The 25,539-nt window shown below is 38.9% G+C and overlaps 1 protein-coding gene across 5 annotated transcripts in view; it reads left to right on the top strand.

Moving 5' to 3' along the window:
* Positions 1-25,539, top strand: part of NPQ1 (non-photochemical quenching 1) — a 230,466-nt gene that overhangs the window by 168,521 nt on the left and 36,406 nt on the right. For all 5 annotated transcript variants that reach the window (XM_089373098.1, XM_089373102.1, XM_089373101.1 and 2 more), the window contains 2 exons: positions 6,851-6,947; positions 7,130-7,521. In XM_089373098.1, coding sequence (XP_089229224.1) covers positions 6,851-6,947; positions 7,130-7,521 — 489 coding nt within the window. The remainder of the gene's footprint in view (positions 1-6,850; positions 6,948-7,129; positions 7,522-25,539) is intronic.

The following is a 25,539-nucleotide window of genomic DNA, read 5'->3' as shown; positions in this document are numbered from 1 at the left end:
TCACTTAGAAAAAACCCTGGTTGTAGAGGGAAAAAACTAACGTAACCTCTAACCACTTTGGATTGAAAGCTGACCCTTCAATCTGGAGAGGGATCTCTCCCTAAAACTCTACCACTCACACTCACTTTAGTAGTAGGATTATAAGCTCATTGGTTAGATTTAATTCAGAAGAACTTACGTTGGTTGGATTGTAGGAAATTTCACCATTGGGCATGGAGTCTGACCCAATCAACTTTATGTTAACCACAAGTTTAGTGAGCAAATATAAGCAAAATCAAGATAGTAACAACTCCTTTGACAAGTTTGGAAATCAAAGAATAGCAGAAAGTAACTAGTGTAATCTTTGGGTGAAAAACAAGTAATAAATACTTGGAATAAACGAATTTGGAGCACACAGGTATGAATTCCAACTCAACAACCTTGTATTCAAATCAATGTTGCGAACATCGGCATCCGGATAAAATCGGCAGGGGTCTAGAAAACCAAAAAATCGTAAAAATCGGCAAACATCGACAAACTTAAGTTACCATAAAAATATTTTAAAAAATCGGCAAACATCAGCTAGGCCAAAAAATCGTGATTTTGAGATAAAATCGCGATGTTATTGAGATGTTCACAACACTGATTCAAATATTGAAGAACATATAAAACGTAGAAAATAGGCAGGGAGTCATAAACACATGAATTTTAACCACTACTCACATAAACTGTTGTATAACAATGTTTGATCACACACACAATACACAAGAAAGTGTTCTTTCAAAAGATTCCACCCTTATTACAAAATCATGGTCTTTATAGTGTACTTACACAACTATCACCAAATTTTCAGAAAAGTCTTAATTATAAAATCTAAAAATAAATGAGCAAATATCTAATTCAAAACTAAATACATTACATCATTCCATCATACAACAAAAATAAAAATATTCTGTATCTGAAGATCATGTTGTTGTTGGGGAGCTGGCTGAAATTAAGGATCAAACTGATGACTAATATCCTGCCCAAGATTTCTGAAAAGCCTTGCTTTATCATCATGCTCGATGTGGCAATTTTTCCCTTAACATTTGGTCTTGATCCACAAAAAAGGACATCTGGCAAGTAGATCCTTCCTTCAGGGCTGTATTTGCTCCACCATGCTTCTTGTTACCTTAAAAAATAGCCTTTTCCCCTAGCGCTGACAGATTCACTGACACATCTCAAATCGGGAGAAAAACTGGGATCGTTGACGAACCAACTGTCAGCGCTTCATAAAAACAGAGGCAAAATCACGTTGACAATCTAACTGTCAGCGCTCATCCAAAATGAAGAGAAAAACGCCGATGGGCTGATTGTCAGCGCTCCATCAAAATATCTCCAAAAGCTACTGAAAAAACAAACTTTGCTCTATAAATGTTTAGCTGAGTCTGGTAGCTACCTCTAACACAATGTCAACCTTACTTTGTCTCCCTTTCCTGGTTTTCTTAGCCTTGCAACAGGCTTCCTACCTTGACCTGTAGGCCTCTTAGAACTTGCAGGTTTGTCTTTGTTTATGATCAAATCTTTTTGAGGTATATCATCTACCTAGATGAGTTGCTCTGCCAACTTAGGGTTTTGTTTCAGCTTAAATTTCAGCCTTAGCTTGTTCAATGGTCTAGTATGCGGCCTTCTCCTTCCATATATCTCAGCTAAAGTAGGTTCCCTCTCAACTTCTGTTTTCTTTGTCTCAGGCTCAACAACTTCAACCTCTGTTGGCTTGATAATTTCAGTGTTTTCAAGAGATGGCATCTGGGAAGAAGATAAGTTCTTATTTTCCCAGAGTCTTCCACTTCTTCTCATATAAACCCTTTCCATTGCAGGGATTAGAGGAGGAGGAGGGTTTGTCATCATACTTTTCCTTTGGCTTCTAGTTTGAACAGATGAAGTCCCCTGCTCTAAGGTCTAGGATGGTTCGAGAGTTTTCTTACTCCTTTTCTTTCTGTCAGTGGCTTTAGGTTTTGGTAAGACAAACTCTACAAAACCCCCCAAAAAGAGAAAATGCTCCCACGTTTTGTTGATTTTTCTTAAATGATTTTCAATTAATAATTTAATCAAGCCTTTGTGATAAATAAAGTGGGATGAAGCATTTGGCTTTGCCTTGACTTTTGTAGACATTTGCTTAAGATTCATCAATAAAAAGAAAGGGGCATTCATCTTGACCTGTCCAACAATGTGAGTGAGGAAGCAAAAATGATACAGGTTGACTCTGTTGAAGTGCCCTTCGCAAGTGAAATAAGATTGTGTAATCCTCAGGAACAGGTGCCATTCGTCCTTCAACCAAGCTCTATGTATCTCTAAATGCCATGGTCTATCCTTATATTCATCTTTTAAGAAAAAAGGCACATCAATTCCAACGAAAATATGCCTTTTAAAACAACGCTTTCCATCAATAGGGAGGCTTGTATCATATGCAACCACCTCCTCTATGATAGGGAAAAAAACACCTCCAACAGTAACTCCCTGGCCATCAAATCCTTTGGCAAAAGCTTGAACAACACCGTCATGGTAACCCTTGCACCGGAAAAGAATTCATCCCATCCAGCGTCCTCAAAACACTGTTGAACCTCTAGATACGCTTCAAGGAGGTCGGGTCCCTTGGGTTCCCCTCTGTGCAATTTTCCGCTTTTTCCCATAACTTCCATCATCTAGAACACAAGCAACTAAGATGGGAGTGGGATTCGATCACAAAAAATCGGGATAACAATTGATTCACTTCGGCGGATAGAACAATACAAAGGATGAACTCTGCACAACTTTTAACTCATGATAATATAATTACTTACACCATCCGGAAAACACTTAAGATTTAACGTGATAATCAATCAGTCATGCATAGAAATGATTAATCACATGACTCATTTACCATAATGATTATCCTTCGACGTTGAAAATATCACAATGTGAAATTATGAAACGACATGTTACCATTTGATTAGCCAACACTCGCTTGATCAATTACCCACTCCTTTTCTCGCTTGATTAACCAACACTCACTTGGTCAGCTTTTTGATATTGACATTTAAAAATTTAAAATTCAAATTGGCACTGATAATCCAGCTGTCAGCGCCGTAAGTTAAAACTTTAAAATTCAAATTGGTGCTGATAATCCATCTGTGAGCGGCTTTATTCAACATTTACAAATTGGCACTAACAATCTAACTGTCAATGCCCTAAAATTTTTTGAATAAAAAATTACAATGCTGAATTTAAAACTATGAAGCAAAACTGAGATAACAGAACCTTTCCATTGAATGAACCTCCTTGCCTCACTTCAAACCAATCTTAGATACATCTATCACAAGTGAGGGATATTGGGACTCCTCCTGTTGGTGAAAATCCGAGAAGGAAGGGGACTTAGGCTGTGGTGGCAGTAGGCCTTAGTCCCAAAGTGTTGTTGTGCCCTCTAGTTTTCGCCTACAAACTAGGCCTGCTAGTTTGGGCAGCAACATATACCCTTTTGCTTTTATTTTTTTCCTTTGTAAATATCTTGTTAACATAAGATGTATTTTTCAACAAAAATAATAGCACCATCTCATACGTTCCTTAAAATAGGCTCATCTGTTTCATATTCTATCAAGGAACAACAATATGCTACCTATTCTACCACTCAAGCCATCTAACCTCACTTGCTAAAATAGCATTTTCACCAAATCCTTATAGGTTGCTTAAAAGGGAACAAGAATATATTGTTGAATTTGCCATGCAAGCTCCTTAGCATTACTTGCTAAAAAGAGAAATATCACAAACATCTTGCATGTCACCAAGAATGATCTCTATTGTCTCATGGTAGTAAGGAACCTAGATATATCATCAAATACTACATGCAGGATCTGATAGCCTGAATTGGAAACTTGATAAAGATAGCATTATCACGTACTATTCCCTTGGAAACGCTAATCTTTGAAATTCAAATCCTTATAATGAAACTTGGAAATTGAATCTAACAACTCTAGTATAAAGGATCATGGCCATAGAATCCTTTGAGAATGTGTCCAAGAATTGTTGATGTTGACCAATCAAGATGAACTAAGGAGAAGTCCAACTTGATCTCAAATGTGCTCATAAATAATCATCAAGGTAACAATTGAATTCACTAAGGATAAATTCAAAGTTAACAAGTCCCTCCCACACGTCTTCGTTTTTGTGCTTTCCTATCTAGTTCTTGTTTTGAATCCATTCTTCTTATCCCTTTAATTTGGGACTTTTCAGTGAGGGTCTCCTCCTCTAGTTGGGTTTGAGACTAATAAGGTTCATCCTTATATTCGAAACCATATGGATCCCCTGGTCCAAATTGAAGCCTTCAGTATTTTGAAACAGGTTCCTTCTTTTTCCTGCCCTATGAGATCTTGAAGGATTCTATTGGCAATGGTTTGGGAAGATGCCTTCACAATACTTTGTATACCCTTTCTTTCTCTTTATAGATCATGTGTTTACTTGGGCTCTATAATGTTCTTTTTCTTTGGAATTTTTGCTCATCCCTAGCTTAATCTTCTAGTTCATCATTTGGTTCATTCTTCTTTGGACATGCTCTTTGTAGATATTCATATTTATTTTGAATATAGAACACCTAAAGGGGATTTACATTAGCCTTATTGTTGCTTGTATGATTATCTGCCTACCTCAATATCCATTGCATTTGGGGAACCATAAGGTAGGTTCAATTCAACACTGATCTTGGCCACTAATGTCACTTCTTTTATGAAGATCTACTCATCCTATGTCACAAAACCTATAGAGTCTGTTGCCAATTGCCTTAAGGCGTTCTTCCTGCCATAGTTCCAAGGGTAGGTAGGGCATCTGACCTAAATTGGCACTATTTCAGAAAAATCCTTTTATGGGTCGAAACAAAGACGCCATTCTTTTAAGGAAAGGATGGGGCTGTTCCAATACCACTTCCCTTCACTGATCACTTCCTTGCCCCTTTCATTTCTAAAGATAAAGATTGTTCATTCCCTTGCTAAGATATGGAAAATGGGGTTATGTCCCCCTTGCTAAGATATAGACTTTACGAACCCATTTGGAAAGGGTTGTGTCCAAGTCAACCCTCCCATGGAACTTTCCCAATTACTGTTTTTTCTTGGTACAAGCTTATTTGGTTGATGACCACAATCTTCACCGAAGACTATGTTCTCCTTTCTTTCAATAGGTTGATGTAGGATTTCTTTGTCGTCCTCTTACTAAAGGGCTTATCCCCCATTCCTTGTCCTTAAAGTTGGAGACTGGTTTACCCTTCTACTAACTCATTCTTTGACAGATCCTCTGCTACAAAACATCCATGGCTAAAATATGAAAGGGGATCAAAGAAACAATTTGAGCCTTGGGCCAAAACTGAATCCTCACTGGTCTCTATAGCAACACACACCATTTCTGTCCTTTTCACTTACTACCTTCAGAGCATCCCTGACCTTGTCACTTGAAGAAACCTTAGTAGCCTTTGGAGTATCTTTGCAAGGATTATTTTTTTGGCAGTCCAGCATTTGGATTGGAAGATGGTTTGCTGGTCGCAAAGGCCCTTCAATTGAACCTTTCGCTCATTGGCATGAGAACTCCACCATTTGCAATCTTTTTGCCACAAGACCTTACATGGTGATTATGATCAATTGAGATTAGTTTTGGACTATTATTCCTGTTCAAAGATTAGACTACGTCTTGTCTTATCATGGTGGACAAGGTTTGAAATAAGTTCAACCTTGACCCTTGTGGGTACCACCCAATGAGAGCTCATGTGCTATAACAATTTGTGAAGCCCTACTTTGAGTAAAAGGATTTGGATAGTGTTCAGATTCAGATTGATATGGAGGAAACAAATAAAAAATAAGATAAATCCTAGGGCATCCAAATCACTACGAGAAGAGTAGGTTTTAAGTTAGTTTGACCTCTTGCTTCTCTGCGCAAAGAGTCTCCTTCGTCTTCCTGGACATCCCACCTTTCATGATCTCCTCTTGCCAAGGGAAGATGTACTTCTTGCATAGCCCCTTTAGCAGATCTATGGATAATTCACTATCTCATCTTCCATTCTTCAACCACACCTATCTATCTCCTGCTACTGAATATTGTATTCCAGTTATAGAATTGTTATCATTCCAGCATTGGATCTAGTTGGGAAGAGGGTCCAGACATACATTGGAGACATGTGATGGTGAGATACATTGAACTTTAAAGTAATTCTTTCCACAATGGATTTGTCAGTGCCCCAAGCTTTGGAGAAGAAAATGGGTTCATCACTGGAAAGGAGGGCATCTTCTATGATTTGCACAGGTCTGGCAAAATTTGTTAGCATTCAAAGTTTGCAAATTTCGACCAAGTTTCTTTCCTTCAGACTGAACTTTTCTTCTATGTTTTGTGGTATAATTTGACAACCAATTTGTTTTCCTTTTTCAGTGCCAAGTTCTTTACGTATAGAATGCAAATAAGGTTTGGGGCAGCCTTGGGTCGCCATTTTAGGCTTGAGGTGCTCACCATAGGCTGTGTCTAGATAGAACTAAACACTAAAAGGCCACTATCAAGAAGTAGTACTGTGAATGAAATCTTGAGAGAAAAGATATCAAACATACAAATTGGATTAACACACTTGTTTTTCCCTTTCAACCAGTGAATGACACTAACCCAATGAGACCTTGCTATATTTTCAAATGTGTTCATAATTTTAAAATGTTACATCCATTTTACTGATTTTCTTGCCTTTGGGCCTTTATAAGATAATATAAATATGCATCAATATTTTCATGAATTTCAAATGTAATTTCCATCTTTGACTTAATCTTTCTTTTTAGCTGAGTGTTCCTTTATGTTAGACTCTAGAGGTAGTTAATCATTGTCTGCCATTTTACAGGGCAGAGTTTGTACAATGTTTTGAAAACCCGGCATGTGCGGCAAATATTGCTTGTCTCCAAACATGCAATGGTCGCCCGGATGAGACAGAGTGTCAGGTAGATTTCTCTCTGCCTCTACACACACACACACATACATGCAGATTCTTGAGTATATGCATGTCTTTAATTTCATCTGTGAGACAGGTGGTAGCATTAGATGTTTTTCAACCAGCATTGGGCTGAATATATATCTAATCTTACAATTTATATCAGTTCTAAGCACTGCAACCTTCGTGCAGATTAAATGTGGAGATCTGTTTGAGAACAGTGTAGTAGACCAATTCAATGATTGTGCAGTGTCCCGGAAAAAGTGTGTTCCTACAAAAAATGATGAAGGGACATTCCCTGTCCCTGATCCCTCTGCTCTTGTTAAAAGTTTCAGTATTGCAGATTTTAGTGGAAAGTGGTACATAAGTAGTGGCTTGAATCCATCATTCGATACATTTGATTGCCAGGTTCATGAATTTTATCCAACATCAAAGAATCTCACAGCAAAGTTGTCATGGAGAATATCAACCCCTGATGGTGGCTTCATCACTCGTTCTGCAGTACAGAGATTTGTGCAGGACTCATCTCAACCTGGAGTACTCTACAATCATGATAATGAATATCTACACTATCAGGACGACTGGTCTCTATCTGTATCCTGTAAATGTGTACACAAATGCATCACACATTTTAATTGTTAGCAGCATGTAGTGAAGTCATGGTGAAATGCATTTGGTTGATTTCATGGTTTATTTGGTCCTATTTGCTTATTTAAATGTGGAAGGCATCAAATAGATAAAAGTACTTTCCATGTTCACTGCCCTCAAGCTTGCATTGTCAACAAGTAAATATTTGTATTCATATATTGTCTTGTAAAGCATTCACTGGCAGATTTCATCTGATCAATTGAAATTCTATTCAAATGGTACAAAATACTGTTTAGCCTACTGTCATTCAAATGAACCTCTAAATGCCATTAGCAGAGTCTCATAACTGGTCTTTTCCTACAAGTCAACTCAAAAGAGAGCCCAAATATTTTCTTGGATCACATTGGAGGGTCCTTGTTTTCTCTAGAAAGCTTTTACACTTCAGGGATTGCAGTTTGTATGAAAGGATGTAATTTACTTGGCCTATGTGTGACTTAATCATAGAAGTTGATTCTGAATTTTTAATAGACCTAGTTATTCCTTTTGTGATTGGAAGGAAGTTTGGGAATATTTCTTGAGGAAGAATGCATTTGTAATGTCCCCATTTTTAGTTTCCTTTATAATATAGCTAGGATGGATTTCCAGGGTGTGTGACAGCTTGAACATGGGAGCAAGATTTCATTATCAGTAGGTCTGGAGGGTTTTGAAAGAGTTTTATGGGGTCCAACAGGGATTGCTCGCAGCATTTCATCATCAGGGCCAGTTCTGCACAGTTTATTCTTGGTTCCGCTGCATTCTGACAATTCCCATAAAACAGGGTTACTATAGAGCATATCTTAATTAAATACACTTAAGGTGTCATTTTGGGAGGAATATTTGATGAGACACCTTAGTGTAATAGCTCATTGGAACTAAACAAAGAGATCTACAAGATGGGATGGTCAAAAGCAATGTCCAATGGCCAGAGAAAGTATGGTGACCAATTAATAATTTCCCAGGATTAAAAGTGATTTTAATTAGTCACTTAATTAAATAAAAAGGGAAAAATGACTTAAATAAAAATAAATTAAAAGTCACTTAAGTAAATTAAAGGGGAGAGTCTTCTAGAATGGCAATAAAATAACAAAATAAATACTTCAAAAAGGTTGGAAAGCCATTCATCAAGCCTTTACAAGGAAGGGAAACAAATCATTTGGGACATCTTGGATTTGAGTATTTGTCTTGGTGAGGTTTTGGAGAACCTAGTTTTCAGTTTCAGTCTGTGAAAATTCCTAGTCCAAGGAACCCCTACTGCAGCAAAAACTGAATTTACTTCTCCTACTTGATTTTAATATACATTATCAAGTTATTTTCTGAATATTGAAGCAAATTACTTCTACAGCGTACACTACTTTAAATTTGATTACATGAAACAAAAAACTGAGCAAAGAACAAGATACATAGGACACTGTGATTTTTGGACAAAATAGTCCCCAGAAAAACCCAATGTGGAAAAATTGGTGCAGCAACTCTGAGGGTTTTCTATTATTAAACAGTAATTCTGAATACAATGTTGGATGCCCTCCCGACAATCTAGTGACAGAGAAAATATAATGGCGGAAAAATTGAGTGAGTTTTACCTAACTTCACCCGGCAGATTTCGGCTGATCCGGCAGCAGAACTGGCTAACCCCGACTATTTTTGCGTTGGCCTTGTGTCAACCTTACAGGGTTTGCGTCAACTCTGCGCTGTCTCTTTTGCCTTCTGCGTCAACCTTCCCGGTTGTTTCGGCAGTTCCTCGGTAGTTTCGACTTTTTGCATGAGGGTAGCTTCTGCTTCTGCGCTGACCCTTTTGGCTTTGCGTGGGCCCAGATTGGCCCAATGTCAGTCCTTCTAGCTGCCCGCTGCCTCCACTAGCGTCTCTATGCCTCTCTGTCCAGTACTCCCGAACTATCCCTGCCCCTCTATTGCAGAATGATCACTCAGTTCAAATTTCTCAGTTTCATAGCGCTAGAAATCGAACTCCAGATCAATTCATTCTCTCCATGTGTGTTTCTAAATGAACCCCAAGCCTCCTTATATTTTTTTCATTGAGACTTCAATGGCCGAGATTAAGTCTCTAACCAATGGCTAAGATTAAAATTTGACTTGATCCGCCTTCTAGATCATTCTCACCCATATTTTCATTAATACCCATTAATATTTTAATTTTCCTATGTTTAGACTTAGGAACCCCAATAAAAATATTAATTATTTTAATAAAATACAATCTGGGTGGAATTTCACCAAACGGTTTCTGGGTTCTTTAGAACTCATGTGCCTTAGCCTCTCCACCAATTTTCATGGCTAGAGCACATCTGATGCTACCAAAAACTAACACAGTCAGCCCTAGGACGAAAATCCTTGCTTATCTGATGAGCTTGGACGAAAACCCGTCTCATCCTCTGGTGAATTCATTCAGAGTTCACAAGTGTGTTCATTGGTTCCAGTTCTATTTTGGAGGCCCGATCCAACATTGTAGCAGGTCCCCTAGGGGCCATCATCTCAACCATCTCTAGATATTTGTATTAGCATGCATTATCTGTAAAATTCCCAATCAGAATATTCCAAATTTTTCCCTTAAAATTTATGAGTTTAACTTGTTGAAATTTGGTTGCAATCTAGAATTTCTTAACATGATAATTACTTGTGACTGTCTATATACTTCTTTCATTTAGCATTTAGTTCATTAGATTATGTCATCAAGTAATTACATAGTCAAAACATAAAGAAAAGCATAAATCAAAGTGCATAAGAAACAAGAGACACCAGAGATTAGTCCAGTGGCGAGGGAAAAAGCCACAAGGGAAAACCCATCAAACCTTTCCTTATTGAATCTTTGTCAATAGGAGAAATCCAAGTCATAGCAACAACTAGTCCCTCAAATGCCAAGTCAGCCTTCCATGAAAACATTGGTCTATAAGAATGTTGCCACAAGTTTGTCCAAGATATGCTTCTTAGTTTTGCCTTTGAAAACTTGATATGAACTATCACAGACACTACAGGAACATACATAGTGCCATAGGTAACTCAGATGCTTCAAGAACATAGTGTTATAGATAGCTCAGATGCTTCAGGAGATGATCCCTTAAGTAATTCAGATACATCATGCGAAATGCCTCTGTTCTGCCATGCAAAGTTCCTTTTGTTATGCTATAAATGTGATATATGAGCTGCTACAGAAGTCTGAAGCTTGGAGAAGGACGATTAGGTGTATAAATACTCTTTGTTCATGTGAAAGGTGTTAATCAAGGTTGTCATTGATGTCAATATGGCATTATTGGGATGGAAAATATTCTTGTGATGTCATAACCTCGTGCATTTATGATGATGTCCTTGCTCATGATGACAAGTCCCTCTTGTTTGATAAGGATGCCATTAATGAAGATGTCAAGCTATTAATGATGCCATTATGATGTGAAGAAGTCTTGTCCTAGATGCCTATTGTTCATAATGTCCTAGATGTCCTTGAACTAACCATGAAGACACTATAACCTCTTGTACCCTTGCTCTTGATGAAGAAGCTGTAGAAATCATGATGATGTCCTTATTCTTGATGAAGAAGTCTTTCTTATTGATTCTCATAGTGACTCTTGATGAATAAGATCCCCTTGTGATGATCTAGCCCTTGCTCTAACAAATTGATGAATGCTGCATATGGTTAATGGCATATCACTGCACAAGTATATGATGACATTGCTGGATAGTTAGATATAGGATGATACACTCATATTTGATACACTCATGATATCACTCATAATAATATTGTTGAGCCAAACAATGACGAAGCCATGCTGTCCCAAACAATAGAAAAGCCTTGCCGTCCTAATCGCCTTCTGCACATAAACAAATTCAAGGGCAGTCACAAAGAAAAATAATTTTTGACACCTTGGAGGCATTTTTCCACGATGAGTCCTATACCATCTTAAGGAGGATTTTTTCCTCTTTCTAATGAGCTATTACTTGCCCCCAAACTCCCGGTGGTTGATGAGATATTGAATTTTTAAGGTAAAAAATATATATTTGCAGGCTAGCTGACCTACACTTTGTCACTCATGTTGGCCTCCCTCCAGACTGACATGACCCTTCATCAGACGTTCAAACAAATATAAATACCCATCTGAGCTCGTCCTTTTTAGCCATAGATCTGCGGTCAAGAAGAAGGAATAATAGTTCGGATCTGAGATGAATATGGTGCAGAGCAGAGCAAAGAAATGAAAAACAAGGTCGAAATCTTGACTAAGAGACAATCAGTTTTGTGGCTTAATTAAGTCTGCAACAAAAAAAAAACTGTGTAGTGAGTTGAACCTGTGATGAAACCAGTGACAACAGAAGTCCGAATCTGTGGTGGTTTTGTAAATCTAAACTAGTACAAAAGTCTGAATCTCGTGTGACAAAAATCAGACCTGTACTTAAAAGTTCAGACCTGTGGGAACAACACTTTGGAACTTGTGAAGAAACTCATGGACCAAACTTGGCTCCTGGACTTATTATTAATTTTATGGAATTACCATAAGATCATTTCAGACCTTTGGAGTAGATATATTAATTCTCTACTGCACATTTTGAAACCACAGGACTAGCAGTGTATGGCAGATCTTGAAGGCACAGTATTGGTAGTCTATTGCTGTTAAATTATGGTATGTTCTATGCTTAGAGCAGTTTACTTATTTTTCTTCTTATTAGCCACAGATTAGCAATCACATATACATTAAGTAAAGTGCAAATAGAACATCAAATGATCAACAGAAAACAAGCCAAGACAAGAGACACAGGATGTGGTGGCTAGCCAGGGACAAACCCCAATGCAGGGAAACCCTTTGATCAAATCTTCTTTTATCTTCAATAGTTCAGCAGAGAAAAATAATACAAAATCTGAATTCTGTAATTTTATATCAGCAACAACAAACCCTAGATCAGCAAAGTCAAACTTGGTCAAACTAGTTGAAATTGACCTCAAAATTACTTCTTCAATTTCCAGTCAACTTGTCCTTGAACAGCCTGAAGAAACAACCCTTGAACAACCCCAAAAGTTTAGTCAATTTGCAGATTTCTGAAGTCAACTGCAGCCCTAAACTAGGGAAGTCAACACCGGTCAAACCAGAGGTTAGATCACCTCGATTTTCATGCCAAAAATTGCGGCCTGCCTAGGAGAGGCAACCACACCCACTCCACACTTCTGGAAGGTCAATGCTTGGTCAACGCTGGTCAAAGAGATGACCTGCTGCCCTAGTGTCCTTTTTGCGTCTTCCTTGCCCTAGGATGTCTTCCTTTCAGCCACACATGTGTGAGAGAGAGAGGCTCCTTTTATGCGTAGGAGAGAGAGAGAGAGAGAAGATGAGTGAATTGAATTGTCCAAATGAGGAGAATGCTCCTTGTATTTATATGCAAACGTTGAGGATGAATACACGTGACTGTTGGGCTTCTGAGCCTACATAAGTTCGCTGGCCAACCTTGACAATTTGTCCATAATCAAAATAAATTCATATCTCCATAAATACTTATCAGAATCGAATGATCTTTAGATCAATCCTACACCTCTCGATGAGAGGAATCTAGGAAAAATATCAGAAGCCATAAATATGGTGATCCACATGGAGTTTGGCACTAGTTGCCAATTTTAACACTCCCTCTCAACTAGGGAGAACTTCATCTGCAATCCGTCAGACCGTTGCTACTATCCATCCATCAAATGCACTGTCCTATATGGCTTGACCCCACTTTGTTTTGCTCTAACTATTATCACTCAGATTTTCCTAGAAGTTGTTGGGAAGAGGAAAGGGGTCCAAGGTAACCACAAACCAACTTTTAAGTAAAGAATCTAGCCAATCTGTACTAAGAGAGGGCTCTCTCTTTCTGATTTAGCTTTGTTTTGAAAGAAATTAGGCTAGTTGTGAAGTTTAGGAGTTTTGTTTGAGTTTGGGTGGTGAGATTCAATAGCAGAGGGGTAAAACTGAGTAGTTTAGGCCATTGCGCTAATGGAGTCAAAGAAGATGGCTTAACTGGACTTGATTTCTTAACAAAAGATGGTTTCAGAGGGCCAGATGGTCAAACAGGGAACAAATGGCAACTTGAGATAAATGGAATGAGTTTTAAAATGGGTGAAGGGCAGTTAAGAATCCTTCAGCACATTTACAGAGGGAACTTGAATGATTACTACTAAAGAGCAGTTAAGAATTCTTTAATAAATAATCAAAGTGAATGAACTGGAAAACAGGAGCACTTAAGATTTCACTGTTTATACTAATTCAGAAGAAAACATGGAGAATAATAACGAATGAAAACAGAGTGCAATCAAGCATATTCTGAATTATTTTTTTTCGTTTATCATTCAGATGTGAAACATAGATGATATAATAAACAAGGAAAACTTTAAAACATAAGGTATAGAGGACTTATTGATCTGGTGTTTGCTTCAAGAAATCTGTGAAAAGTCCTTTGCTTCATTTCTTTATCCAGCAAGCCATACAAAATTTGGTCCAATCAACACTTTATTCCAAAATAGTTAATATTACAACAATGTCTAAGAATCCACACTCAATACACCAATTGAGTGGGTATTTATACAAAAAATCTTTACAAAAAATATCTCATAACAGAGTGAGATATATTCTAGGGTGACTAAGAGTAGGTTACAAGAAAATAGAGACAAGACTATCCTTCTCCTATCAGGACAAATCTGGCTGCCCTGTTTTGACTGATACTCTTTACCTGTTTTGATACACTTTGACCTGTTTGACCTTTGTTCATCTCTGTTCACCTCTATTCATTTGACCATAGTAAATTAGCCCAAAATTTACATTTTACCAGAGATAGATTTACAAAATTTCCAACATGTCTTCCCACCATTTTTGCTCTGGAAATCTGTGTTTCTGAAGTTTCCTCAGAGTTTCATCAGTTTCTGTATATCTGAAAAAGGTAGGTTGGACTGGGAATAAGTGTTTAATTTCATGCTCAACATAGAATAAGTTCTCTAATTTGTCATAGAGAACTCGACCTGTGGGGAGTGATTTTATTTCTGATGCACTTGTGGATGAACTAGCTTGATTGCCAGCATACTTATTCAATTTGCTTACATAATCTATATGCTTCATTACTCTGTCATTAATCACCAAAAGACTTGGTAGCCCTTTATTCTGCAAAATAGTGAACTTTTCCATAAAAGAATTAATTTCCACTTGCATATCTTGACATCTTCTCTCCAAATTCTGCATCAAAGTTTTCTTGGTTAGCACCCTTTTGATTTCCGAAATAGTGTCTGTCCTGTTTGCGATGCCAAGTTCTTCCAGTTGTTCCTTAGTTCTGTTATTTAAAAGATGTATGAGTCAGTTGGCTTGATCAGGCATTTGTCCTAACAGAGCTTTTGTCTTTTGAATTTCTCCCTATGCTGCTTTCACTAGATCAATCTGTTCATAGATCACTTGGATGGATGGCCAAACATCATTTATGGACTGGGTGATGTTGGCCCAAAGAATGTTCTTGATCTCTGGAAGAGGCTCATCAAAAGTGAGATCTTTTCCTAATCTTTTCACTTTATTTTCTAATGCTTTGATCTCCCTTGTTTTTTCCATAGCATTTAGTTTGGAGATATCATAATTTCTTTCTACCTTAGCCAACTGCTCTTTTACCTGTTTTAATTCTGAAACTTGTAGTCTCATTTCTTCCATTGCCTTTATCAACTCTTCAGTGCTCAAATTAGCATTGCCACCTTGTCCTGTTCCTGCTGTTGTTGTACCTGTGACAACCTCTGCTGTGGCTGCTGGGATGTTTGGAGCTAACGTTGTTCCAAGTGTAGAAGGGATTGCTGTTGGGACTATGGGGATTACATCAGGAGGCTGAGAGGTCGACTCTCCCTGCTTGTCCTTTAGTGCTTTTTCTAATGCCTGCTCTGTGTCATTCAATCTTTCATTGAGTTTCAAGAGGAGATCCATCATCTCTTCTTCAGATTTCTGCTTTATAACCTCAACAGTCTGTGGATGCCTTGAAGGAGGCAGCTTTAGCTGCTTCCTCAAGGCAACAATGTCTTCTTCTTTCTTTTTGATTAGTGCTTCTACATCTTTTACATCTTTGGGATCATGTCCCAATCCAATGATGATTTCTTCTAATGATTTTATTCTGTTATCCTTAGCCAGGGAGGAGGCTTTTTCTAAGTTCAGCTGGGCAGTTGTATTATCCAAAGAATTTTGTAGCCTGTGAGCCGTCAATGCTTTACTGGTTAAGGTTGAATAGACCATTTCTCCCGTTTGCTTGTGAAGTTCAATCTAATCAAAAGGATTAATATCCTTAGCCAAGACTTCCAGATTTGTCCTGATATAATCTACTGCTTTTTGAGGTTGCTGAACCTTTGGCTTGAAGTAGCTCATTATCATTTTGCCCTCTTGAATGTCATAGGCTGACATCAATCTCTGCTGGTTTGTGGGGACCATTTTCAAATACTGATTGTAAATTTGAAGTCTTACTGGATCATTTTTGGCTTTTATTTCTGTGATTGTCTTCTTGATATCTACGACCTCTTTACTTTGTGGCCTGGAGGATGACACTTCTGCATTGTGTTGTCTTTCTAGCTCTTGCCTCTGTGAGCTAGTGGATGTTCCCCCCAATGCGGAGGTTTGCTGGCTAACTATCCTTTCAACTCCTCGACTATCTGTAGTTTCTTCAATAATTTCCTCTTTTGAAAGAGGATTCAGTCTCTGCCTCTTTGTCCCAGGTTGTCTTGTAGGTCCATTGATGGGGGTAGTGGTTTCCCTGTCCCTCTTTTTATTTCTTTCCTCATTTAGAGGAGTTTGCAAAATTGGACTTTTTTCTACTTTAGTTTGAGCTGGAGGAGTTGGTACTTGACCCTGTTCTTTGGAAATTCTAGGCTGATCTGTCATTGTAGGCTGTTTGTGGTCTCTACTTCCTTACCTTTGGATGTTCCTGTGGCTGGTATGTTGACTTCCTGTGGAGGCTGTTGAGAAGTTCCAGCAGTGGATGTACTAATTGCTGATTTTTGAGACAAATTGAATGGTACTTGCCCAAAAGAATCTAAGTCAAGGGTTTTCTCAAGATCTTCCATAACATTTTCCATGTTGACTTGCTCATTAACCTCTTCTACTAGGGTCCCCTCTATCCATTCATCCAGGTTTGCAAACTGTTCAATTTCTGGGATCCTATGATGTATATAAGGGGATAACCTATTCTTCATCCTTCTGTCACATATAAAACTGCAGGGGTCATATGGCACCCACCTAAAACTCTTTTGTAATCTAAGGTGGTCTTCTAATATTTTTTCAGCTTCTTTCCATGCATCCCTATTGTTGATGACAAAAGGGCCTAGCTGGTTCTTAATTCTGAGTTGAGCTTTCTTCTTGGCACCACAAAAATGGACTAAATCTGCATTTATGATCTGCCTGAAATATTCCAATGCAAATAATCTCATGGGAACATACTTGGGCAACTTAAAAGGGCATAGTTCACATCCATACATCCTGATTTCTGTGTGATTTTCATATAGGTACCAGTCACCTGTCTTGTACTGCTTAGAGAGCTGGAGAATTTTCTTCATGTCACCATTAATCCTAGGAGGGGAAACTCCTATCAACGGAGTGGTTGTTGGATGTACAAATAAGTCAATGAACTCATTATAAGTATAAGGGGACTCACTGGTATTATGAAAGATTGAACTCCAAAAGATAACAGATCTAGGATTTCCTTTGGTGTCCAATTTCTTGATAGGGAAAGGAAAGTTATCTGACTGATAATATAACATAAGATGGTATATGAAAGAGGTGTATTTGACATAGTCATAGCTGACAGCAGGGGGTTGTCCCTGGAGTAAAGATTGATAATAAGACTAGGGTGATATCATCCACATATTCACTAGAATAAACCTTATAATTAGGGCTATCATATCAACAATGAGTCTTCCTATTTCAGTGAAGAAAGTCTGCAGATAAAGAGGTGGACCTTTGGGCTGGTCCTTTGGCAACATGAAGGTTTGAGCAATACGAGTCACTTTTGATTTGGACAACTGAGATGCTTTTTCAAGTAAATATCCCATGGAAATAGGAGTGAGGGGCTGACTATAGTGGAATTGCAACATTTCATTGATGGATTTAGCAGTTATGGGAAAAAGCACTGTCTGGTTTGGGGACATAACAACTCTATGGTTGGGATCATAATTAGCACAACAATGATGAATTATTTCTGGGAAAACATGGACTGAGGGGAGGAAATACATGGGAAGGTTAGATTCCCATAGTCCAAAAATGTCAGATTTATTCAGATAACTATCTATGGCATGGCAAAAGACTTTAAGATGGTTTTTAGCACCAGATAGGTCTTTTATCTAAAAATCTTTATCGGCCAGAGGTAGATAATTTAAGTCTTTGTGAGGAGCGTTCATGGGTGCTACATTCAGGGCTATAGGGGTTTCCATTTTGGTTCTTGTGGATTCAAAATGGAATTTAGACTTTCTGTGAGAAAATAGACCAAACAGTAGGTTTGGGAACTTTTTATGGCAACCACAGACTGTCCTAGAACTGAATTTGGCCCTTTCTTGTAGAATTTTCAGTAGAAAATCGAAATTACAAGGTTTCAGGGTAGACTGGATAAATACCTGTATCCTGGAGGTAAATAGTACGATGGTAGGTTGGATGACAAGCTGCGGAGTGCGTCGCTGTAAATTTTCTGATTAGGTGGCGGTTGGGAAACTGGAACAATTGACTTGGACATTGTTTTGCATGGGAGCACTGGTCGCAGCGTATGGCTGTGAAAATGACATTTTCTTCGTTTTATTTAACAAAACGGAGGTTGGCGGGGTTTTTTGGATTTATCAGGCGGGTGACGCAAGCGGAGATGGGATGTTTTGTCGTTTTGTGGAGGGGCAGTAAGCGGTATGTGCTCGCACCGCTTTTGGAGTTAAGTGGTTTTGGGCGGAGGGCAAGCGAACACATCGAACGCATGACGCGTGGCGGAGGTACGGGCGGAAAACCAACTGGTGATCGCGCGTTAAAGCGCGGTCACTAGGGGGGGCGCGATATCAGCGATGGCCGTCGGATGAATGAAGAATGATCGGACGGTGTACGGGGAGCGGGGTACGGCGAGACCTTAACCGTGGCGGGCTTGACACCTTTAACAACTTTACTCGTATCGGGATCAATATGATTGGTCGGGGGGGTGGTTGTTAATTAACCTGGAGAGTTAATTAATTCCGGTGGGGTGGGGAACTTTGGTTATTAATGAATTTCTGATAAATCCATTAATCCCTTTTGACTATACTTTATGGTTATAATTAACTGGGGTGGGGTATATAAAATGTCGGGGATTTATATATAATTAAATAATATGGGAAGGGGAATGTTTTTTCGGGATTTATATAATATAGGTTAAAAGGCTAATATGACATATGAAGTGTAAAAGCGCCAAGTAAAACATTTAAAGAATATATTTAACTTAGGCTAAAGTGAAAGGGGGTTTATGTAGTATTGTGTAATTTTTCTAAGTAAACTGAGATTTTGCTTAGGAAAAAACTTGTGAGAATGAATGAATGATGGTTTTTAAGTACTTTAGGCTTTTTAGATTATTGGGCCGAGGGTCCGGTCCCTCCAAAAGTCAGAGAAATGCTCTGAGCCCCTTTAATTTTCAAAGACTTTAATACTTTAGGGAGAATTAGTGAAATCTTTAGAGAAAAATGTGAAAGGGAAGTTAATTATTTAACCTTGTTTTGCTTGTACTGCATCAAGTAAAATGTATGCTTTGCACTTGTGATAAAAGCAAGGTTGCACGAAACGGGGAAATGGGTACGAGTTTCCGAAACGGGAAGCGATACGAAACGCGACCTCCCCAAATTTTGGAAACGGGGAAACGCGAATATATATATATATATTAGGAAATTTAAGAAATATGTGCAATCATAAAGCATATATGATACGTTCTAATTTATTACATTATGATAAAATTGTCAATTGTCAATGCATAAACTATAAGTATCTAAATTTACATCACATTTACTCATGAATAATCACATAATGAAAATAGAAATATCCAAAATCAGCCACAAGAAATTTCTAATTTTATGTCTCGTGATTGATTGGGAGTCTCCTCTTACATAGTCGAATGACCTTAGTGCTCTTAATTAAATACAAGTTTCATACCCTAGTACCCTACATTCTCTTGATTATTGGGAGTCTCCCCTGCATAGAGGGCTTTGTTCTCTCGATTAAATACAAGTTCCATACCCTATTACATGATAAAATCCAATGGAAACATTGCAATCCCCCCAATCCTGAAATCATGAAAAACAGATAAGTCTGCTGGATTTTGAGTGAGATCTAAAATTATACTTTCTCCATATGAAATCCAATGAGGGCGAAACCACTCTCAAACATCCTAAGTCATTTCATGGTAATGTTAAAAATTTAAGTAAAAAGATGAAAATGAAAAATAAAGGAGAATATCACTTTTACTTTAAGAATTTAACATTACCATGAACTGCATATCAACACTAGGGAAAAAGTTCACTTTTATAACTTTAGACAGGCATTTGTAAGCAACTAGAAGTCACTAGGCTAACGTAAGAATAGATTACAAAACAAATAAAAAAAAACACAAATGCTGAAATGTGGGTCGTACGGCCCTGAAACGCGTTTCAGGTCGTACTGGCCACATTTCAGTTTCGTGAAACGTGGCAGTACGGCCTGAAACGCGTTTCAGGGCCGTACCAAACACGTTTCAGCGTTTCGTACTCGTTTCCATACGGAAACGCCCTCCTACCCCACGTTTCCTGCAACATAGGATAAAAGTGAAAATTAACACATTTCAGAGACATTATCCATCACAAGTAATTCTGCAACACCATCTACCTACCCTACCTACTTTAGCCTATCATTTTTCCTTCTTTATTTGGGTGCATTTGGACTGGCAAACCCTTATCACACTTTTTCTTTTACATATGTAAGTCTATCTAAATCTAACCTTATTACATCCAAGGGCTCAGATTAAACTGTTGAGCTCCTTTTATTCACTCTACCTATCTACTTATCTGCCAAGATTAAACAGTTTGGTCAGATTTTATTCTTTATCTCTACAACATGAAATTGAAAAATGAATAAGTCAAGTTTAAACAGTTTGACTCTTCATAAATTGTGGCATAAGTTTAACAAGCTGCACACAATTGCTTATTATAGAAAATGAAATAGTAGTGGCATTTAGACTTGCGCACTTTCCCGGTCTATTTTTGTTTGGGGTTCATTTCTTCTCATTTTTTGACCATTTTATTCTTTTCACCCTTTGATTTTTCTTTTAGGGTATACCCTCTTTACATTTTTGTTAATTTTTTTTTATTTTTTTGACAATTGCAACAAGGAAAGGTATGAACATCTTCATAGCTCATCAAGTCAATCATGAAATATGACACCTATTGGTATAGGAGCATAACGCTAACTATGAAGAAGAAGAAATGATCAAGGATGTATCATACCATCCTCCACTGACCCGAAGTCAGTCTCAGAGTGTGAACCACTCACTGATTCCAGATCAGTATCATTGATCCCAGATCAATGGAGGTCATCCTAGCATAGGGAGTACGGTAGATACAGCGATGCGTCCATCGATAGTACTACTATAGTCCCTATCCTCATTTCCCTGCTCATTGATCAGATGAGAGGTACTTCCCATGAGTCCCAGACTGCATGGGTAGGATGCCTCGACAGGAGAACTAATCATCTTGTCCACAGGAGAATGAATCATTTTGTCCAGTGGATGCCACAGAGAACTAATCATCTTGGCCTACTGGAGAATTAATCATCCTGCTCCGCAGTCGCCACGGAGAACGAATCATCCTGGCCCACAGGAGAACTAATCATCCTGTTCCACAGTTGCCATGGGGTGTCACAGGGGAAGGTTGAACCTTTACCCTGTACATAGTGCACCACCAGGGGATGGTGAGTTGCCCTGTGGTCACATGTCACTCCAAGAAGTACCCCGCGCCCCCTTGGAGCTCCAAGAGCTCAATACATCATACTCGACCCTCATAAGAGGGTCTCTGAATGACACCAAGTCGTTCTCGGAAAGTCAGGAATTTGACCTTTCCTAGGGGCTTTGTCAAAATGTCGGCGACTTGTTCATCTGTACCGATATGTTGGAGCCTTATTGCTCCTCGCTGCACCATATCTTGAATATAGTGGTACTTGATATCGATATGCTTGGAGTGATCATGAAATACATGATTCTCTAATAAACGGATCCTGCTCTGGTTGTCACACAGAATCATGGTGGTATCCAATGTAAATCCAAATAGCTCACTGAAGAGCTTTCACAACCAGACTGCCTCACAGGAGGCCATGCTAGCAGCAATGTACTCTGCCTCAGTGGTGCTCAAAGCCACTGACTTCTACTTCCTGCTCATCCAGGATATTGAGGTAGATCCCAAACAGAAACAACACCCGTAAGTGCTTTTCTGGTCCATCACACTGCTTGCCCAATCAGCATCAGTATACCCAAGTAGTCTTACATCTCCGGCAGTGTATCTCAACCCATGAGTGATTGTGTCACGAAGATATCTCAACAGATTATTTGCACCAATCCAATGTGAGTGGTGAGGCTCAACCATATGTTGACTCAATGTGTTGATTGCAAAGCATATATCCGGACGATAGTTCACCAAGAACATTAATGCTCCGATAGGAAAATCTTCACCACATATTTTCCTTGAGATAGGAAAATCTCCCCTGGTTTTTGCCAGACTCCCAGTCCTAGGAAATAGTGCAAAAGTCCTAGGTATTTCATCTCGAACTCAGAAGCCAGCTCCCTCTTACATTCGTGAATGAGAGGGTCTGCACCTATTAGAAAGAGGTCGTCAACATATAGCACCAGTATGAGAGGCTTGTCATCTATAACCTTAAAGTAAAGGTTAGGGTCGGCTTCACTCCTAGTGAATCCCAGCTTCATCAAGTAGTTATCTATCCTTTCATACCATGCTCGGGGTGCTTGCTTTAGCCCATAGAGGGCCTTTTTCAACCTGCACACATGAGATTCTCGATCATAAATGTCAAATCCTTCGGGTTGCTCCACATAGACCTCCTCTTTGATTGAACCATGTAAGAACGCAGTCTTGACATCCATTTGATGTAGGTTCCATCCTTGCAAAGCAGTAAGGGCTATGATCGAGCGGATGGTGGTATATCGGGCAACAGGTGCAAATATCTCATCATAGTCTATACCTTCCTTCTAGGAGAAGCCACGAGCGACAAAACGAGCCTTATACTTTTCCGCACTTCCATCAACTGCATGCTTTATCTTGTAAAGCCATTTTGAAGTGACAACTGCTTTGTCTTGAGGTTTGGGGACCACACCCCAAACATCGTTTTTCATAATGGACTCATATTCCTCGGTCATAGCATCCTTCCATAGTTGATGCTTGATGGCATCTGTGAATGACAAAGGCTCATTTTGGATGATCGTGCTCATGATGGTCAGGTATCCCTGATACCTGTTCGGCTTCTTACTTTCATGGAAGGTTCCTCGGGGTGCAATGTGTCCTTTAGCATCATCAAGTGTCCCCCTAAGACATGAAGGCCTCTTCCTAGAAGACGAAGGCTCTTGCGGAGGAGGATCAATAGGATCCATAGGTTCTTCCACATCGGGCATTGTCTCATCTTCCTTTTCCTTCGGTTCCCCGAAGTCAACTTCTTTATATCCCCTTAAAGTAGGAAGATTGTCTACCTTGCTAAGAGCCATATCTTCGTCAAAGGTGACATCATGACTAATCTCGACTTCCCTTTGACCAGCTACATAGATTCTATAGCCCTTAGTATTTTCGCTATAGCCCATGAAGATTCCTTTCTTTCAAGATGCACCCAATTTATTCCTTTTTTCTTTAGGCACATGAAAATATACAGGACTTCCAAAAATTCTAAAATGAGATACGTCAGGTTTCTTACCGGTGAACATTTCTTCAGGAGTCTGGGAACCCAATGCTTGATGAGTGTACATGTACGACGGTATTTGCAGCTTCGGCCCATAGAGACTTCGGAAGTCTTTGATCATGGAGCATAGGACAGACAACTTCCACAATTGTACGATTCTTTCTTTCCGCCACACCATTCTGCTCAGGAGTATATGGTGTAGTAGTCTCCCTCTTAATGCCAGCCTCTTTGCAAAAGTCATGAAACTCATTGGATTCATATTCAGTCCCATTATTAGTCCTTAAGATTTTGATCTTCTTTTTGGTTTGATTCTCGATCAAGGCTTTGAAGTGCCGAAACCAGGAGAACACTTCATCCTTCTTTTTCAAGAAGTATATCCAAGTCTTGCGAGAATAATCATCTGTAAAAGTGAGGTAATATAAATATCCTCCCAAGGAGTTCACAGGCATCATATCGGATATGTCTAAGTGAACCAACTGCAATATATTGGAGGTCTTGCTTTGGCTTGAGGGGAATGGTCCCCTTTTGAGCTTCCCTTCAGCACATCCTGGACATACACCTTCTTGCTCTAATCTAAACTCGGGCATCCCGGTCACCATTTTCCTTATATCAGGTAGAGCTTTATAATGAAGGTGAGCAAACCTCCGATGCCATAGTTCGAACTGAAGAGATGTGTCACAAGACATGACACCCAACGGACTTCCTCCGACCTGATATAATGAATCAACTCGAAACCCAAGAGTAAAAGCATCTTTAAAGTTCTTTTTCCATACACGTACCTTGCCATCGCTGAAGGCCACTTTGTAGCCTTTGTCTTCCATTGGCGAAATGGACATCAGGTTCTTTTTGAGATCAGGCACATATAATACATCTTGTAAGTGGATGGTATTACCCTGATTCAATTGAAGAGTGACATTTCCTATGCCTTTCACAGGATATTTTGAATTATCTCCAAGAACAAGTTCCAGGTTAGTTTCCTTCTCTATCAGATTATAGAGAGCTTCTTTGTAACCAGTGAAGTGCCTTGAGGCACCACTATCAATAAGCCAATTTCCCAGCGAGTCCAGGGAAGCAGTAGTAGATAGAGCTGCTGGTAGATAATATTCATCCTACTTATTGTTAACAGTGTTAGATTCATACCTGGAATTTCTTGCCTTCTTGAATGGTTGTCCTCTTCCTTGATTTCCGACACTTCTTTTACCTTTGCCATTTGACCTACCATTTCTTTGATTGCCTTGAGAGGGATTTTGATCATCGTCCCGATTTTGATCATGAGTCCCTTGCATAGTGACCCGTTTTATTGCAATTGTAACATCGTCCTTTTCTTCCACCCTTTGATCCAACCTTTCCTTTGAATTTAGTGCTGAAATTGTTTCTTCTTTTAGTATGAGAAGAAAAGGCAGAGGGATGACCTTTAAGTATTTGAATTTCTTGCTCTTCCATCCTTGTTTCTTCTTGATTGCATTTGGCCGTTAATTCCTCAAATTCAGGAATTACATTATTGTTGAGAAGAGTAGTCCTGAATATGTACCATTTAGATGGCAGTCCTCCAAGAGTTGTGAGTGTCTTGCTCTTCCATCCTCGTTTCTTCTTGAATGCATTTGGCCATTAATTCCTCAAATTCAGGAATTACATTATTGTTGAGAAGAGTAGTCCTGAATATATACCATTTAGATGGCAGTCCTCCAAGAGTTGTGAGTGTCATTTCCTTGTCAGGAATTAATTTTATATCAGCCGCAGCAAACCCTAGATCATAAAAGTCAAACTTGGTCAAACTAGTTGAAATTGACCTCAAAATTACTTGGTCAATTTCTGGTCAACTTGTCCTCGAACAGCCTAAAGAAACAACCCTTGAACAACCCCAAAAGTTCAGTCAATTTGCAGATTTCTGAAGTCAACTACAAACCTAAACTAGGGCAGTCAACATTGGTCAAACCAGAGGTCAGATCACATCGATTTTTGTGCCAAAAATTGCAGCCTGCCTAAGAGAGGCAACCACACTAAATCCGCACTTCTGGAAGGTCAACGCTGGTCAAAGAGATGACCTGCTGCCCTAGCGTCCTTTTTGCATCTTCCTTGCCCTAGGACGTC

The sequence above is a fragment of the Pinus tabuliformis genome, chromosome 8 (assembly GCF_031772625.1).
Source record: "Pinus tabuliformis cultivar Carrire ecotype Pingquan chromosome 8, CPIR1, whole genome shotgun sequence".
Lineage (NCBI taxonomy): Eukaryota > Viridiplantae > Streptophyta > Pinopsida > Pinales > Pinaceae > Pinus > Pinus tabuliformis.
Note: the sequence above shows the minus strand (reverse complement) of the source record. Positions and strands in the feature narration are given on the sequence as shown.